This window comes from Tinamus guttatus, unplaced genomic scaffold, assembly GCF_059628265.1.
Source record: "Tinamus guttatus ecotype Peru unplaced genomic scaffold, ASM5962826v1 Tinamus_guttatus_pri_ptg000134l, whole genome shotgun sequence".
Taxonomy (NCBI): domain Eukaryota; kingdom Metazoa; phylum Chordata; class Aves; order Tinamiformes; family Tinamidae; genus Tinamus; species Tinamus guttatus.
In genome coordinates, this window is record NW_028288668.1 from 1741850 (window position 1) to 1756929 (window position 15080).

Below are 15080 nucleotides of genomic sequence, written 5' to 3' on the forward strand. Positions count from 1 at the left end.
AGAGAAAATGACAGTCCTTACTTTGAAAAATCATTCATGTCTGTAGCTGTGCTTTTCCGCATTATGTTACAGAAGTACAAAATAAGGAAATGAGTAAGACATAGGCGGGATTTTATATCCTGTTGCATGAGTGATTTAAAAGAACTTGATGAAAGCACATTGTCAAAGCACACAGAAATACGCCAAGGCGAATTCAAGGCTTCTTTCCCTTCTGTGCCCCATAACTGTGACCACACAGAGAAATGGGCTTCCAAGGAGGAGGTATGTTTATTTTTGGATTTGTTTATTGCTGTTTTATGCCAAAGAAGCTATGGAAAAAAAATGAAATTTATTATTTGTGCTAGTTCTTCTTATTAAAATAACTCTGAGGTGGGCAGATACTATCAACAAGTGCATGCTTTTGTTTCTGATGAATCCCAGGCAAAATTTAGATGACTTATTAACATATTTTGTCTACAATCTGAAAATAAGTATATAATTATCTTGAAATACGAAGAGTGGCTATATTTCCAGTATTACTGGCCTCATCCAAACAGTAGTATCTTTCCTCTGTGCACTCATCTAGTTAAGTCAAAACCTGCACTATAATATTGCAGCAAGGATTCTTTTCCATTGGTTAAAAAGTCTTAACAGAATGTGCTCAGAAGCTGCATGGTCAGATGTTATTTATATTCATCAGGTTATCAACCAGATTTTATTCTTATTTAATTAAAATTGCTATCAGTCTGGATGAGAATAGTCATTGAAGCATGTTATTTCTAAATATCCAGTCACATGTGGATGTGTTTCAGGATTTATCATGTTTTAAGTGATAAATGAAGGTGGCCTGTGCTGTGTTTTCTTGAAATGATTATAAACTATGATACAAATAGGAAACAGCTTCATGTGGAGATACCTGTGCAACCTTAGATCAAACCCTTAAGGAAACATAGGGTTTGATCTAAGGTTGCATAGGAATTATTTGAAATGTGAAAGATTTTTCCATACAGAGGGGCAAAAATACTGTTCTTCAATTGCAATTATTTTTCTAAAGAGGAGAAGCATATGATAGTAAAACAGATTGAGAAGGAAGGAAGGAAGGAAGGAAGGAAGGAAGGAAGGAAGGAAGGAAGGAAGGAAGGAAGGAAGGAAGGAAGGAAGGAAGGAAGGAAGGAAGGAAGGAAGGAAGGAAGGAAGGAATTTTCAAAAATAAATTTTCAATGAATACTGGCAGCATTTCTGTTTAATACTTCATAAATTACTTATTTCTCGAATACTTCGAGAGATTGAATTGAGATGTCAATGACCTACATGTGAATTACAGATGATGCGACAAAAGAAGGAATGAATCACGCCAGATTCATCTGGGCAAAGTAGATAGCTTTGCTATAGATGCCTCTGGGCTCGTCACTTTGAGCTATCTTTTCAGTGGCACAGGAAATAAGCTTTCTTAAGACTTCACTCATCTCATTCTAGACTAGGCAAACTAAACTGTGTCTTAAGTACCTGTTTCTTTCCAGTTGCTATAAAAGTAGTGTTGAATTAGTGGCTTAATTGTACACACATCTACACAGCACCTGCGTAAGTATAGGTCACAACTATCTTGGACTCTTCAGAGTTAGGTTAAAGTAGTTTGAATTTCTTTTTATTATCCTCCAGTAGCCTAGATGCTGTTTATATTCCTTTTCAAATTTTCTGGTTCATCATGTGTGAGAGTTGTTTATTTTATTTCAGAGTTACTGAACAAAGAATAAAAAAATTCTTGTGCTCAAAGTCCAGAAGTGAGATCCAGTTTTTCCTCATAAATAACATAAATAATCCTAACTAACATTTTTTTTTCCCTGTAGCTGTGTAGTTTCTAGCAGCCATACAAGAGATGGAGGTAATCTAAGTTAACTTAGGAAAAAAAAAATGAACCCAATTTTCCCTGTACCTGCAAAATTGCTTAGAATACTGGATTTTTATGTGATGAGATACAATTATAATCATAGCATCAATCTCACTCCGTTAAATTCTTCTCTTATGAAAAGACATAAAGAATGTCAATAAATTTTCAAATATAACTGAAGATATTAAAATGTGGAAAAAAAAGTTATGTATAAAGGCAAAAGATGCTTGTGAGTATATTAATATATTTATATATACATTTCTTTATGAGCAAATGTATGTGGCACTTCAGTAGGAAAATGTCACTGGTGTGAAAATGTTCTTTGCACCATGGCTGACAAAAAAGAATCATGCCAGTATGGTCCTACCTCTTTTTAAATGAAAAAATAATGACAGAAAAGTGATGAAGATTGGGTTATTATAGAGGAGTTGCTAAAACAAACCTAAAAATTAGGCATAAGAAATCATTAGAAAAACAGAGGTAGTCCTTCAGCATAAACCAGAAGGAAAAAAAAAAAAAAAAAAAGAAACAGATTTTCATTGAATTAATGGGAGATTATAGGAGAAGCTTCTGATGAAAACTTTGCTCAATTCCAAGTGATATTAAAAATTAAATTCAAACTATACAATAATGTAGCCAAATACAATAGGATTGATAATAGATAACTCCTTAAAAGCACAGAAGCCCTATTCACCTACTTTGCTGGATTTTCTTTCACTGAGGAATGTCTTCAAAAATCTTTATTCACCTTTTTTACTCCCCCCCCAAAAACAGGAAAGAAAATCGTATCTACAAAGGGGATACTGTGGCTTACACAGCACCCATTTAATGTTGATATGAATGTGACACTCTGAAGCCAATAATTGGCTATTTTGCAAGCAGAGGAAAGCTTTGGTTGCAATATTCATGCCAGTATTTTTCAAGATCAGTTTGGTATATCTCTGTATGGTTCCTTCAGACACTGATGTAAGAAACTGAGGCCATCATTAAAGAAGCCAAGGAGATTATTTCATTTGCATTTTCCTTGACTCCAGTGCCATGCTGGAAATTTCTTTCATCCTGTTTTCTATGTCCCCAGCCAACTTGACTTACTCAGTCAAACGTAAATTAGGCTGTGACCTGATTTGAAATCAGAATAATCTTTTTTTTTTTCTTTTGATTTGCAGGATCTGCAAAGGCTTTAGAAAACCCATCCCTGTAAAACCCATGAACAGCTTATGTGATCCTACTTCAGACTTTTTGACGCATTCACCTAACAATTTCCTCATTCTGGTTGTATTTCTCTTTTGTAAATGTGGAAATGTAGAGTTTTGGTGGATTCTGCATCATAAACTGCGTTTGTGGCACAACAGAGAACTATAGATCTCCAGCTCCTTAGCAGTCTCCTCAGAGTCATTGAACCCTTGGCAGTGGCTACCTGCCTACTTAGATGCTTCTAACATCCTAACAGAGGTGATTTCTTGCATTTTTTGAAGTAGCAGCATTAGCCTACACAGATCTTTGTAGACTCTTTGTTGCTAATCCCCATTCATCATCTCAGATGAGCTTGCATGTTTCGTTGTGGTAAGAGGTGATAAGCCCTTGTGATAGAAAATCACACAAAATAAAAACTGCTCAACAGATAGATAGGAATGATCTCTTCGTCAGTGTAGTTCTCTATGAGGTTTCACAAGAAATGGTACCAGCACAGCCAGGGAAGCAGGATGTAGTCAGGAAGGAGACATGAAGGGCTAGGACTGCTGTCCAAAGAATTGCTAAATTGCTACTGAACCAACTCTTGAAATAGTTTTGATCTTGATCTTGGAAGAGAATAAGATTTCCAGAAGTTCAAGAGTACCCTGACATCTTTATTGTCTCTTATATAATTATCTTTGTTATTAATCTCCACTATATCATTGTGCCTGAGCCTTAATCTGGCTGATTAAATCCTAGACCTATCTTCAGTATCTGAAACAATAGCAGATATTTCTCACAGTTGAACACAGAAGAAATTATTACGACCTTAAAGTACATACCTAATTGCTAGACCAGGGCAATATGCAGTTGGATTTACTAATCACATGCCTAATATAGCTAAATGTATGTCTGGTGATCTCGTGGCTTTAAGCAGTTGCACAGTTTTTCAGAATGGCCCTGTGACATTCTCTCGTTACAGCCATGAATGGGACAGCTATTGAAAATTTTGTCTGTGTGATTTATAATATTTCCTTCATGAACTGCACGTGGCATGTAGGCAAGACTGCTCAGGGAGATACCCAATATTTTCTGTACTGGAAGAGCTCAAGGTAAGCAGATCTGCTTGACTGCAGAGAATTCTGAATTCTGATCTGACATATCACATTGTCCGTATTTAACTGAAACACTTTGTTATATAAAGGATAGAAGATTTCATGGAATGCCAGAATTACATCAAAGATAACTGTGGAAGGCATACAGGATGTAGATTCCAAAATGTGACAATTGAAAATAAGATGGCTTATTTCCTGGTGAATGCATCTAGAAGTGGGCAAACCATTCAGTCTTATAAGAAGAACATTGTTTTGTACACAATTGGTAAGGTTTTTAAGTTTGTTTGTTTTCAAGCTCAATTTCCATCCTAGACTAAGGGAATAAATATTCAGACCTAGAAAAAGAGCACACATTTGCAACATAATGATCCTTAGAACAGATTTTTTTTCTTCCCCAGCCTTGATGTCTAAAAAGTAAAAATTACAAGAGGGAGTGGAACAATGAATTTAGAGACAATGTCAAATCATAGATTGTGAATATTTCAGTGAATATGTTCTCTGAAAGAAACATGTCAACTTTGGGGATTAATAACTAAGGATGCCTTAGAGGTACTACCTTATCTCATAATTCCCACACAGACCAAGTACCAAATGACTTAAAGGTGTAAGGAAAATATGCCAAAACTTGCAATTAAGGCATGTTGCTACTAATATACCAAGAAGCATAGAAATAAATTGATTCTGTTTAATATAAACATGGTATCAATAAGCTCTGCACATACTGCATTGCCAAATTCAATAAATATTAAAAAAGATGCCATTTTTTTACCACTGTTGCTTCAGATTCTCCAACTCCTCATTAGAATGTTAAATCAGGAAGGTTTGTACGTATCAAAATATGGGCAAATCTGATAGTTCACACATTTCTAGACCAGTTGCTTGAAGATCCATCTGTATTTACTAAGCCAAAGTGAAGAAAATTGATTTTATCTGTTTGCATACCTGATTATGTTTTTGCAGAAAAGCTCACCCCTCCTTTAAATGTCACAGTGAACTGTACTGGAGTTTCATATGGTTGCGAAATTCAGTGGCGACCACCTCGCACAAGTCATGTTAAAAGGGATAATTGCTTCAAATATGAAATTGATATAGTAAATACGGTAAGAAGACTTTCTTCTATGATTTCTGATGAATGGAATGATGTGGAAATGATTGCATTTCCACACACATACTTGCCATACAACCAATATACTGTTCTCTCTTACTCTCTTCTTAAGCAACTTCTTCTTTTTCGTATACAGTAGCCTTTTTCACATGAGCTGAAGATTGCTGCTACCCACAAATAGGGTCAATCAGTTGAGGGAATGCTTTCAGAGGGAATGTTGGTCTTTAAAGAAGCAGGGCAAAGTATTCCCAATGGAGAAAGTGAATAGTTAGCACAAATAAGTAGATCAAATGTATCACCTGGTGACATTATTATGGACAATTACAAGATACTTCAACAAACTCTAAGACTACTACAAAAAAAAATCAAAAATATGGTTAAGCGATATGTGACCAGATTTTGTGTCTGTACAAGGTAGTATGGATTTTAGTTGTAACTAACCAATAACCTTTACAATGGGAGAAGGCTTGGAGGTAGAAGTGTCCTGCGAAGTTCAGGAGTAATGTAAGACGCACCTCATACTACTTCTTGCTTTATCTCAAAACAAAAGGGCCCAAGGGTGCCTTAGATAGGCAGCGAGTGTCTCCCTGAGTTAGCCAGACCAGTGTGAGAAGGAAGTTTATATATGACTGAGCCAAAAAAAAAAAAAAAAAAACAGTATAAAGCCTGAACAACTAACAGAGGAATTTCAAAGAGAACAAAGAGCTTGAGATGCCTTCAACATACTTATCCCTTCTCGGTGATTGTGGATTATAGAAAGAATCATTATGATTGGAAAAGACTTTCAAGATCATCAAGAACAACCGTAAACCCATCACCATGATGCTTGCTAAACCATGTCCCTAAGCACCTCATCTACACATTTCCTGAACACTGCCAGGAACGGTGACTCCACCAGGGTGCCTCTCTGGGCAGCCTGTTCCAGTGCTTCATCACTCTCTCCAGGTTGAAATTCTTCCTAATGTCTAACCTGAACCTCCCCTGGCACAACTTGAGGCCATTTCCTCTTATCCTATTGGTAGTTATTTTGGAGAAGAGACCAACATTTGCCTCACTACAACCTCCTTTCAGGCAGTTGCAGAGAACAGTTATCTGCTATTTCAGATATTCTGCATAAACCATGGCCTGTAGATCAGAATGGTAAACCCCCAAATGTTAACCTTTGGCAATCCCATGCCACTCAGGAGGATATGTGTCCTGTAGTCAAAGGAACCACTCTACTCACCCATTTACGCTACCTGTAGGCATAAGCGATATTTGTCATAATCAATGGGGATTATGACAACAAGATGTGCAAGGTAAAAAAGAGTAAACAATAGGACAAAGATAGCATAAAATTGGGTAAAAATAGAGTAAAAGAATGAAAATAAAAGGTAAAAATAATAAAAATAGGGTAAAGGTGCTATTACTTTTAGCTCTAAATTGTGACTTCAAGGGAACTATATACTTTTTGGAAAAAGTGCTACTAGCTGCATCTGGCAGTCTTCCTCATACCATTCTGGGGGTGGAGGGGACCAGAGCAGTGGAAATAGCCCTGGAGCAAAGAGCCCCTTGTGTCTATGTGGACTAGTATGCTGTACGGGTGAAAAACAATTGACAATTAAATGGTAAAGGTATGAGAAAAAACACAAAGGTATGAGAAAAAACACACTCAGAAAAGGTTTATGATATAGCTCCATAGGACATGTATCTGCCACAAAAAACCTTTGGGCAATGTGGAATCATCTGGCTGATCATTTGGCTAGAAAACAAAATATATTACAAAAGTTCTGAGGCTGAACAGCTATGTATATGGTTCCATGAATGGCTAGGATACACTAGGGCCTATGATTTATTTCAACAAGCTGAGGAGAGGTTGGCCTATGACAAAAGCTCTGCTAAATCAAAATTCCTGTACAACATCAAATGTCTTCAAAGTAAACTTTTGTATTAAACATTACACTTTGTTGTGTGGACTATCTAAAAGAACCTAGCCCAGAGTATTAGACTCTGACACTAGTCTTATTCATGGTACTGTTTTTGATGAGTTAGGTCAGGATATTCTTTCCTGTAGTTTTCCTCTCTGAACTCTCATAGCCCATCTATTGCATTTTATGAGCTCTTAGGTATTATGCAGAACTAACTCTATCCAGTCAGGAGGTTCATCATGTCTTTTGTAATTTTCCTTTTGTCCGTATTTCCTGTAATTGTCAGTATTGCTCAGTCATGTTTATGGTATTGCAGAATGAGTTCCAAAGCTTTTTTTTTTTTTTTTAACTCATTCCTTGCTGGCTGATTTATTTATACAAATGTTTTGTGAGGCCTTCAATAGCATGCAAACAACAGTGTTTCCACTGATTCTATAAAAAGCATCTGTAAGAGAGAATTCGCTTCAAAAGCTTTTAGATATCTGGCATTTGTTTATCCTACTTTGCCTTTGCCCCTCAGTTTATAATCCTTCTGATACCAGAAGGTATTGCAAAAGTGGTACTTAATAATTACAACTGCCAAAGACTAAGGGAAGAGTGGATAAATCAAGATTTGGACATGATATATCTAGGCACTACCTTGGTAGGATTCCCGTCCTCACCCCAATCTTTCCCCTCTAGTAATAAAATTAGATACTGGGAATTGTTTTGTGAGGAGGTTGACTGAAAGACTGACAGTGGATGTAATTCTATTGAAGGGCAAAACTACACAGTAAAGTGAAATAGATAGTGAATTCAGGGTGTAACTAGGATGCTTGCATCAGTGCAAATGTTCAAAGTTCCCAAATAGTTAACTTAAAATGTAGATAGCTTATCTGCTATTTACAGCCTATCTGCTGACTTAAAGATCTGTAAAGAGCTGCATGACATTAAACTCATTTGCAGAGCACTAAAGGAAGGAAAATTGATCAATCGAAAGTAGGAAAGTAAATGCATTAAACAGACAATGCCAGAGGCATCATTTAAGTGGCTATACGGCAGGGAGTTTCAAATACTGCTTTATTTTTGTGCTTTCTGATTTACTGTTAGCTGAAAGCATGATCTTTTTGTGTGCTGCTTCTTCATAAGCAAGTATCCTCTCAGGTTCACCTAACTGCTTCATTGTCTCAACATTTGTAGTTGATTGAATTCTTAGATTTATCTGAAGTACGTCTGCACTTTGTATACAGATAGGAGTGTCTTGAATTTGTGTAGCATCTATTTTAGCAAGTCTTAGTAATTATATCAACATTGAGGCACTGGAGTGTGTTCAAAGAAGGGCAATGAAGCTGGAGAAGGGGCTGGAGCACAGATCCTATGAGGAGCAGCTGAGGGAGCTGGGGTTATTTAGTCTGGAGAAGAGGAGCCTCGGAGGGTTTAACAGTTCTCTGCAAGTACCTGAAAGGAGGCTGTAGTGAGATGAGGGTCGTTCTCTTCTCCAAAATACCTACCAAAAATAGGAGAATAGGAGAAGAGCAAATGGTCTCTATTTGTGTCAGGAGAGGTTCAGGTTAGATGTTAGGGAAAAAATTCTGCGTGGAAAGAGTGGTTAAGTATTGTAACAGGCTGCTCAAGGAAGTGGTAGAGTCACCGTCCCTGGTGGTGCTCAGGAAACGTGTAGATGAGGCGCTTAGGGACATGGGCCCTAGGGGACCATGGAAAGGACAAGGGACATGGAAGGTCTTTCCCAACCATAATGATTCTATGATTCTATGATTGCATGGAAAAGTTCAGTGCTCCTTGATGAGCAGATGTCTAGCCCAGTAGCCTAAAGCTGTGTCCCTTTATTTTATAAAGTGGATCCATATTTTTGAATAAAAATAATTATTCTGTCAGGTTATTGAAGTAGAATAATCAGGTTTTCTAGGCCTTAACACATGGTTGCTACGATACAACTCAGTAATTGTAGGTATTTTAAAGAGATGGATGAATATGGGCAGTAGTACTATACACATCAGAATAAAAAAGCTACACAAACAGAAGTTTTCATGGAACATATTTGTCTCCATTTACTAGAATTTTTTAAAAATTCTTTGTTTTGCATGAGGAAAAACATACAATTTCCACTTCTAGGCAATCTGAGCCTTTTTGGTTTGTTTAGTTTTTCATTCTCAGCTTTACCAAATTTAAAGAATACATTATTTCAGAATACCAGTGGTGAGGGAAAACCCCTCAGTGAAAGAATAGCTTACTTCATAATCTAAAAAAGAAGGTGTTTCAGCAAAGTGCACCTTTTTTTTTCTGAAAATCAAACATTCAGAAAGTAGTAACCCTTATTATATAGTAACAAAAAGAATAATCATAAAAATTTAAATTTTCTTTTATTGATAGGCTGATCCTGAGAAAAACACCAAAGACTCATCTAAATCCGTAAGTCTTCACTAGCGTGTTAATCTAATGCTTATGCTGGGTTGAAAGATCACATACATGTGAAACTTTTCAAACAAACTGTTTAAGTTTTAATCCACCAGTTCCATGTATACATTTAATCTAAAAATTTCCTAAGCACAAAAATATTTTCGCTTGTTATTTTTAAAGCATATTTTATAAAACATGGTACAAAGAATACCTACACAGGTAGAACTTTATGTTTCTCCTATGTATGCCACAAAATTTGCAGACTACCACCACAGAAAGATCCTACAGATTCCCAAACTACAATCCAGAAAAAAAGTATCGTGTCAAAATCAGAGCAACTGACGGTGGTTGTTTAGTGAGCACAAACTGGGGGGAATGGAGTACACCCATTGAGTTTGGTAAGAATGAGAATTATTTTCTTGGCCTACTTTTCTCTCAATTTTTACTTGTCTGACTCATTTATTGTTTCATACTTACAGATAGAAACATATTTAAGTGATCTTTGTATGTTATTCCCGTGTGCCAGGATGAAAATTAGGAAAGAATTGGCTATTCCCCTGCTAGGGGAGCCTCCAAGTCCTCTTGTATGACTGCAGGTAGTAATTGCAAGGAAATAGCCAGTGGATAAAACAGACCTTCTTTAGATCTATATTGCCAGCTCTTTTTCTTCTCCCATTTTTACATCTGTCTTTATAAATTCCTGTTTTCCACTATGATCTGCACTCTTGCATTTTGAAGTGTTCTAAAGGCCTCTGTTCCTTACAGTCCTTGCCATCCATCTTGTTCCTTTCACACTTTACAAGGCAATGGGGAGCAAATCTAAGGAAGATGCCACTTATTGTTGGTGTTTGATGCTATCATATATCAAAGCAGATGTTTCACACAGCTGTGTGGTCATTTGTGTCCTGTAATACTAATGAGCACTTTGTTGGCTACTTGTCTTTCAGGAAGAGAACAACTTATATCTACTTCAGGAAATACTATATTTCTGCTATCAGTGATAACAGCAAGTCTCATACTTTTTCTCTGCCTAGCGTAAGTCTTATTTCTTCCGGAAAAATTTTATTCTGTGCCTGACTTTAAATAAATAAATAAATAAATAAATAAATAAATAAATAAATAAATAAATAAATAAATGTCTTCCCCACTGGCAAGAATATTAAAAGGAAAAGAGAGAGGAAAACTTGATACCGAACATGGAGCTATGATTTACTGGATGTTCCTCACCTGGACTCTGTAGTTCTAATTCTCAGCATAATATAACTCCTTCCAATAGTGGGAAAAGGCACTATGCTAATGCCCCTCTCCAACCTTAACACAGTGTAATGTAAATGAAATTTACATGCACATAAAATTTTCACGCACATGAAATTGGTTCTTTGTTTTCAGGATGTTTCCCATTTGGAGAAAGAAATAAAGTGTTTTATTATCATATTTAACAGTTCATAAAAGAAGCTACGGACCAAATTCTGAACAATAAATTGATGCCATTGTGCTCACCCATATAATTCTCAGTTATTCTTCCATTACTTCAGACTTGGGGAAGAAAATAACACCTCAAGAATCAGTGTTGATATGTCTGCATACTTAGTCTTTTCTTTACCACTCCTTTTTGTTGCTGCAGCACCTATTTTCTGAAAAAAATGTCTGCTCTGGTACCACAGCCAAAAGACCCATTCCATGATATTTCTTCTATGCATTTCCAGGTATGTTTTCTTTCCACTTGCAGGAAAAGTGTTTATAAATGAGGATCTGTTGCAGGTTGAAAGATACGACCTGAGTGCCAGAGAGACGCTCAGAAGCAAGGAGTAATTTTCTCTTTTTCTTGTAAATGGGGCATCGAAAGAGGAAGTCCACATGCAAATAATTATTTTGTTTACCTTTTTACATTATGAAGCATTTGAGGTGCATTCTTGTGTACTGAGGAAATACATCATTTTCCCTTGTTCTCCCCATAAGTCATCACTAGAACTGTGCTGTGTTCTCAGCACGATAAAGCAAATTAAGTCTGCTGGTCAGCCTTTGCAGAGAGAAGGGACAGAAAAATCTACTGCTAACCAAAATACTTGTGTTATAGCAGATGTTGAAAACGTTATAGTTTCTAGGGTGCAGTAAGCAAGAGAGGCACAGTACAGAACCCGGAGATTCTAGTTTAGGTATCTTCAAGTAGATATTCTTCATGAGAAGAACAAGGAAGAGAAAGACAATCACAGGTAACAGTGGAGACCTGCAGGTCTGGAGGGCAGTTAGACCATGATTCCTGCAATCCATTAAGTCTTTGAGTTGCTTACATCCATGTCTGATAACTAGAACATGCTCACAGGATATGGTGAAGAGAACACTGCAGAAATTAATCCTTTTCTATTTCTTAACAACTTTGACTTCTTGGTGTTTAGAAATATGAATTTTCTGTCTTTGCAGTAGAAAAGTATTTTACTCCTCCTTGGGGAGCTCACCATGAAGGAAAGCCCTAGACATCTACTTCAGTGTTCTCACTGACAGGGTCTCTCAACAACTTCCATAAAATAAATAGCCACTGTCTGAATAATAGGTAGGTCATAATTTGTAACTAGTAGCTAATCTCATGCATTAAACTAATGAAATGTTTTATTCTTCCTTTACTAGGCAGACTATGAGAATCAATTAATAAAGCAAGAAACCGAAGAAATAATAACAGTTGAAGAAATGGCATAATGGCAATGGCAAGTGAAATGAGCAGTTTGAATTTTTCTGCACACTATATATCTGCTTTTTCTGTCCTGTGGGCAGAGATAAGAATGCTACTGATACAGCTACAGTTTCCCAAGAATTTATATTTAAAACTTATCGGCATTTTCTTGAAATTCCCATGAATAATGTGATCTATTTTGACTCTTTTTGTCTCTTATTCTGAGTATTCTTGCAATGTTTCAGAAAAATATTTCAGTAGTGCTTGGAAGTTATTGTCAGACAGATGTGCACTGCATTTTTTACCTCATGTAAAAGAATAAAATAAAAACAACCAAATTTAAGTTTTTCAATCAAAATCTCCAGTGCCTTGGAAAAGGTACACAGCTATATAATCACCTGATTGTGATCAGGAGTACAAATAAATCATCCATGTGAAAACCCAGTGAAGATTGTCCATGATTAAGCTTCTTTAGAATGATCATTTGCGCATACCAAAGGAATATTGTCAAAGGAGTCAGGACATAAATTCCTTATAAGTTTATTTGCTACCTCCCAACTATGTTGCCAAATCCTTCTGCACAGTATCTCTAAGATCTTGCTCCCAGATATTTACAAAACCGAAAATTTTCTCAAAATTTTTCTCATTTCATATTTATAGTAGATGAAAAAATATGTTAAATTATGAATGCTAACAGGCAGAATATAATTGTGAGTTTGGGGGTACAAGGGTTGCTGAATGCCAGTGAATGAACTTCTTTGCTCTCAAGCAGAAGTCTGCCACTTGCTATCTGCAAAAAGTACAGGGTGTTTGTATATTTTAATAATACCTGGAGAAGAGACTCGTCCTGAATCCTCCAATTAGTAAGGAGATATGAGGCCCACCAGTCAGTAGGCCAATCACACGTGCTTCTGCATATGGCCTATTTGGATTTAGAAAATTGGAGGCAATGTCTATGCCATGCCTACTACCTTATTTTATCCTGAACAGTTTTTTTTCAAAACTTTATCCGAGACTGTTAAACTGCTTCTTTTGAAATTGGTCCTATCTCTGTATCTGCATTTCTGTCAGAGACTCCATAGGACATACTCTTGCATAGTAGAATGTTTTGAGTGATTTGCACATTTAGGTAAATTGAGTTCCTGCAAACCAAAAGAAGTACTGCTGATACTAAGAAAAGACTGTACTTGGTTAAAAAAAAAAAAAAAAAAAAAACTCAGTTGTTCCCCTTTAACCAGGAAGGTGGGGTTGGTTGTCTCCAGCAAAGCAGAACTTCCTACGGGAGTTTCATTTCTGTCCAAACCAGAGAGTTGGCTGGAGGTAGGCCTGCCTTGAGTCATGTCTTAGCTGAGCTCCAGATGACAATGCACCATCCTCTGACACCAAGGGAGCTCTTGCAGCAGAAAGTATCCATGAGGTCAGAAGGAAGCAAGCAGTGGCAGTGGGAGATTTGCTTATGGGTGCAGGAAACCTGGGTCTACGAAGCGTGTGGGAACATGCCTCCCATGGTAGGTTTTGTACCAGGGAGAAAAGTAGAAGATGCCATGAGCTGTTCAGAGAGATTTCTTGGGATAGTAGAGAAGGAACAAGTCACTATGGTTTGTGTCATAGCACCAAAGACACAATGAATGATATTGCATGCCACCTGCAGGAAACTTGAGCCCTGCTTGTCCCTAATTCGGATTATCCGAATCACTACCTATCACTACCTATCTCCTGACTAAGGACTGAGGAATGTGCAGAGCTCTGAATCTCAGATTCTTTCCTGCTGGAGCAAGCTGAAGTCTGCTCTCATTACATATAAAGTCTATGTTACAGTACAGTACAGTATCTTAAAGTTGACCATGCCACAGTTTCTGCAGCCAAGGCTGACATTGACTGTTATATCTCTGACCATTTATTCATTCATGAATCTCCTATAGTCAGTTTATATAAAATTTGTATCAAAACATTGTTCCTGGTGCCCTCTATAGTTCATCTGCATTGTTTTGACACCATTATGTTACTTTCCAACAGATTTCAGAAGGGTTAATGTTGCCTGAGGTTGTTAAAGTCCCCTTATGATGAGTAAGGTCCCCTTGAGGCAATACAAGCCCACTAGGTGACCTAAAGAGGTCCCTTTCAAAAAATTTTCTGTGATTCTATGATTCAAAATAAGCTTTCATTAGTAGTTTATTTTTGATTTTTTTTTTAAAAAAGAATTAGAGTAGGAGCCTACTGAAGTGACTAGTTAAAGTCAAAATTTAATCTGTTGGTATTGAAAGAGATAAGTCCTACTGGGTCCTCCCTATATTGCTTCCTCCACTGATGCCTGTGATCATTAGTACACCCGTTGCACCCCTGTTGCTCTCACTTGGAAAACTTCTGAGTCTGCATAGCCACCAGCATTCAAAAATGGAATTTACTTCTAAAGCACTGATGAGAACACCAGAAAACCTATCTGTGAGGTAGTGGATGTAGGAGTAGGTGTGGGGATATGACATCCCTTTCCCATCCCTGGGCAAGGGACAAATTAAAGATTTGGTGTGAAAGGGAAGTTAGGGTGTGTGATTTTTTACAAGTGGTTCAGATATTCATACAGATGGAAGAAATCCTTAATTCTGGTCTCCAGTGGTTGTTTCCCTGTTCTGTGGAAGAAAGCCATTCACTAATGATGGCTCTGTGAGCACTCTGTTGATGTTGGAGCAGTGAATTATTCTTCAAGCTTTGCCTCCCCCCAAAATTAAGAAAGGTCCTATTTCTTATTTCTGTTCCTGCTGTGGTAGTACTCCTTCTAGAGCAAAAAAAATCTGAAAAAAAACTCTTAGTGTCTGTGTCAGGCTTTCCTTCTGGGAAAAAAAAAAGAAAA

The 15080-nt window shown here is 37.0% G+C and overlaps 1 protein-coding gene across 1 annotated transcript; it reads left to right on the plus strand.

The window, feature by feature from the left end:
- Nucleotides 1–224: 224 nt before the first annotated feature.
- Nucleotides 225–12347, plus strand: LOC148595245 (granulocyte-macrophage colony-stimulating factor receptor subunit alpha-like). Its single transcript, XM_088521852.1, has 9 exons — nt 225–261; nt 4023–4152; nt 4245–4420; nt 5116–5255; nt 9538–9576; nt 9827–9962; nt 10512–10599; nt 11189–11270; nt 12190–12347. Exons 1-9 carry the CDS (start codon nt 243–245, stop codon nt 12256–12258), a joined length of 879 nt encoding a protein of 292 aa, XP_088377978.1. The 5' UTR covers nt 225–242; the 3' UTR covers nt 12259–12347.
- Nucleotides 12348–15080: the final 2733 nt, after the last annotated feature.

Excerpts from the sequence above, each read along its gene's own strand:
- LOC148595245 (XM_088521852.1), top strand. Across the intron at positions 9,963-10,511 it reads GAGTACACCCATTGAGTTTG|GAAGAGAACAACTTATATCT; the intron begins GTAAGAATGAGA and ends CTTGTCTTTCAG. Across the intron at positions 10,600-11,188 it reads ATACTTTTTCTCTGCCTAGC|CACCTATTTTCTGAAAAAAA; the intron begins GTAAGTCTTATT and ends TTGTTGCTGCAG.